This window comes from Setaria viridis, chromosome 9 (assembly GCF_005286985.2).
Source record: "Setaria viridis chromosome 9, Setaria_viridis_v4.0, whole genome shotgun sequence".
NCBI classification, from domain to species: Eukaryota; Viridiplantae; Streptophyta; class Magnoliopsida; order Poales; family Poaceae; genus Setaria; species Setaria viridis.
The window spans coordinates 22,289,068-22,292,220 of NC_048271.2; the positions used below are offsets into that span (position 1 = coordinate 22,289,068).

The 3,153-nt window shown below is 52.0% G+C and overlaps 1 protein-coding gene across 1 annotated transcript; it reads left to right on the forward strand.

Moving 5' to 3' along the window:
- Positions 1-1,206: 1,206 nt before the first annotated feature.
- On the forward strand, positions 1,207-2,933 carry LOC117839536 (tryptamine hydroxycinnamoyltransferase 2). Its single transcript, XM_034719885.2, has 2 exons — positions 1,207-1,610; positions 1,741-2,933. Exons 1-2 carry the CDS (start codon positions 1,233-1,235, stop codon positions 2,671-2,673), a joined length of 1,311 nt encoding a protein of 436 aa, XP_034575776.1. The 5' UTR covers positions 1,207-1,232; the 3' UTR covers positions 2,674-2,933.
- Positions 2,934-3,153: the final 220 nt, after the last annotated feature.

Sequence of the window (3,153 nt, forward strand, 5' to 3'; positions counted from 1 at the left end):
TCATTAGATTCCTAATGGACGAGGTGGTAAATCCACAAGGAGAATTTTATTACGATGGACGACGATTAGATGCTCCGAGCAACACCTCGACAGGAAGATTGTAGATATATAGTTTGATTTGTATATATAATGTGCGCTAAGATCGATTTGTATATATAGCTGATTTCATTATACTAGTTGAATTGTGTATATGAATTGTGTATATATATAGTAATTGTATAATTACAAATTTCATTCGTTTAAATACTAGTTGATTTCATTAAAAAAAAGTCTCAACTACTAAAGGTTAACAAAAGGGCCGCGGTACCACGTACGTGATGCATGAAAATTTCAAGGGCCATACAGGGTGCCATTTAGTCCCGGTTGGGAAAGCCAACCGAGACTAAAGGGGAACCCAACCGGGAGTAAAGGGCCTGTCCCGCGCCTAGCGTGGCAGGCCCATTAGTCCCGGTTGGTGAACAACCGGGACTAAAGGGTGACCTTTACTCCCGGTTAAAGGACCCGGGACTAAATACCCCCCTTTTGTCCCGGTTGATTTATCCCGGATAGATTTTCGGGAGATATGCACCCTACCAACCAGGACTAAAAGCTAGTTCTCTACTAGTGTTAAAGGACGGTTAGAAACGTATTTGCAGGAACGTACTCAAAATCTGCTCTTACTTTTCGCATCTAAAAATAGCGTGTTTGTAGGAGCAAGAGCGCCGATGAATTTTTGTGCAACTTAATAAACAGCTAAATCTTCTCTTTACGTAAACACAACCTAGAAGTTATGCCAACTTATGGCTGTAACTCATATATATATATATAGAGAGAGAGAGGTGTTTATCAAACACTTGAATTTTGTAATTCAATGAATTAACTTTAAGCTTTGAACAAAATTCAAGTGTTTGATGCCCTAAAAACAAATGACTTTTTTTGTTACCCAAGAATCAGGTTCCGCGTGGCCTTCATAAAACACACTAATTTTTGTCCTCCTGAAATATTTAGCACAGATATCCATGAAAATCAGATGGACAAAGGTGTGGTGGTTGGCGTAGAATAACACCGTAGTCGTCGTGTTTAGCTTTTCCGTTTACCTAACATTTTTGCTGACATCTCGCTTGTTGCCGTCTTCTTGGATTCCGGCTACCGAGAGATGGATAGGTATTACTGCTCCGGCCTTATATAAAGCGCATGCTCAGTGCAAAGCAAGCTACGAGGCGCGCAGGTAGTGGCAAGACTACATTGATAAAATGGCGGTGCCCGTCGAGATCACACGGCGCGCAATTATGAGTCCCAAGCCCGACAGCGACGATGCCGTCGGCCGGATGGTCCCGCTCACCGTTTTCGACCGCGCCGCCACCGACGGCTACGTCCCAGCCGTCTTCGCGTGGACCGCGCAGGCCGCGCCGGCCAACACCGCTGTCGTGGACGGCCTCCTCGCTACCGTCGCAAGGTTCCCGCACCTCGCCGGTCGGTTGGGCGTCGACGACCGCGGCAGGAGGTGCTTCCACCTCAACAACGCCGGCGTGCTTGTCCTCGAGGCCGATGCGGCGGCGGACCTCGCGGATGCCCTGGCGCGCCCCGACATATCGGAGCACATCGACCAGCTGTTTCCCAAGGCGGACATGGTACTTTCTCGTACACGTAAAAACAGAATTTCCATGAAACTCGTAGTATAGTGAGATTTTAAGTTCGTTGCAATCCTCCTGCTACTTGCAAAATATGAAGTAAATTAAAATGACTTTTGCTCCTGTGCAGTACCGTGCCGACGAGCCGCTCCTCCATGTCCAGCTGACGCGGTACAGGTGCGGCGGCCTGGTGATCGGCACGGCGTGCCAGCACCTCGTCGCCGACGGGCAGGCCATGAGCTTCTTCTACGCTGCGTGGGCCACGGCCGTCAGCACCGGCTTGGCCATCCTCCCGTCGCCGTTCATCGACCGCACGACCGCGGTTGTCCCCCGCAGCCCGCCGTCGCCGCCCTTCGACCACCGGAACATCGAGTTCAAGGGCGAGCACAGCCCGAGCCGCTCCTACCCTGTTATCCCTATGGACAGGATCAAGAACCTCACCGTGCACTTCTCCGAAGAGTTCGTGGCGAGGCTGAAGGCCCACGTCGGAGCGCGGTGCAGCATGTTCCAGTGCCTCCTGGCGCACGCGTGGAAGAAGGCCACGGCGGCGCGGCGCCTGGCGCCAGAAGAGCTCACGCAGATACGGGTCGCCGTGAACTGCCGGAGCAGGGCCAAGCCTCCCGTGCCAACGGACTTCTTCGGCAACATGGTGCTGTGGGCGTTCCCGAGGATGCGCGCCGGGGAGCTCCTGTCGTCGAGTTACGCCGCCGTGGTAGGCGTCATACGCGACGCCGTGGCGCGCGTCGACGCCGAATACGTCCAGTCCTTCGTCGACTTCGGCGAGGCGTTGGAACGCAGCGGGGAGCGGCTGACCGCAACGGCGGCGGTTGCAGGCACGGCGTACTGCCCGGACCTGGAGGTGGACAGCTGGCTGGGGTTCGGATTCCACGATCTCGACTTCGGTGGCGGGCCGCCGTGCGCGTTCCTGCCGCCTGTCTTGCCTCTCGAGGGGCTCATATTCTTTGTGCGGTCATGCACGGCCAAGGGCGGCGTCGACCTCTTCGCTGCGCTCCACAACGAGCACGCTGATGCGTTCAAGCAGATCTGCTACTCTTTGGACTGATGATAGGCAACAACAACTACACCCATGAAGGTGTCCTGTGGACGTCTATGTGTGCATGTACGTCATGGAATTGAGATTTCTAAAGGTGGTTTGATTATATCCGCATGTGTTAGTGCAGCAGGTATGTATTATTAGTTTTATATTTATGAGTTGGTTTGCGGTGCATCTACATTTGTCCATATTGTTTGGAGATCTATGTTTGTGGTGTTGAAGTTGCATTCCATGTAATTTAATGTATATGTATTTCCTGTTTGCCCAAATGATCAACCCACGACGACATAGGTCTCAGAAGTTCATGGATGAATTAGGACCTACGCAGGCCACCACTAATCAGCATTGCTTATCTTGCTCTGTGTAACGGCTTCGGATAAAAATCCTTCGCGTCAATCTTAATCCGAGTCCCTTATCACCTATCTCAGTTTACCAAGCCTAAGTACTCAACCTCCAGATCTCCCGACCCCTGTGATCCGACCCCCTCGC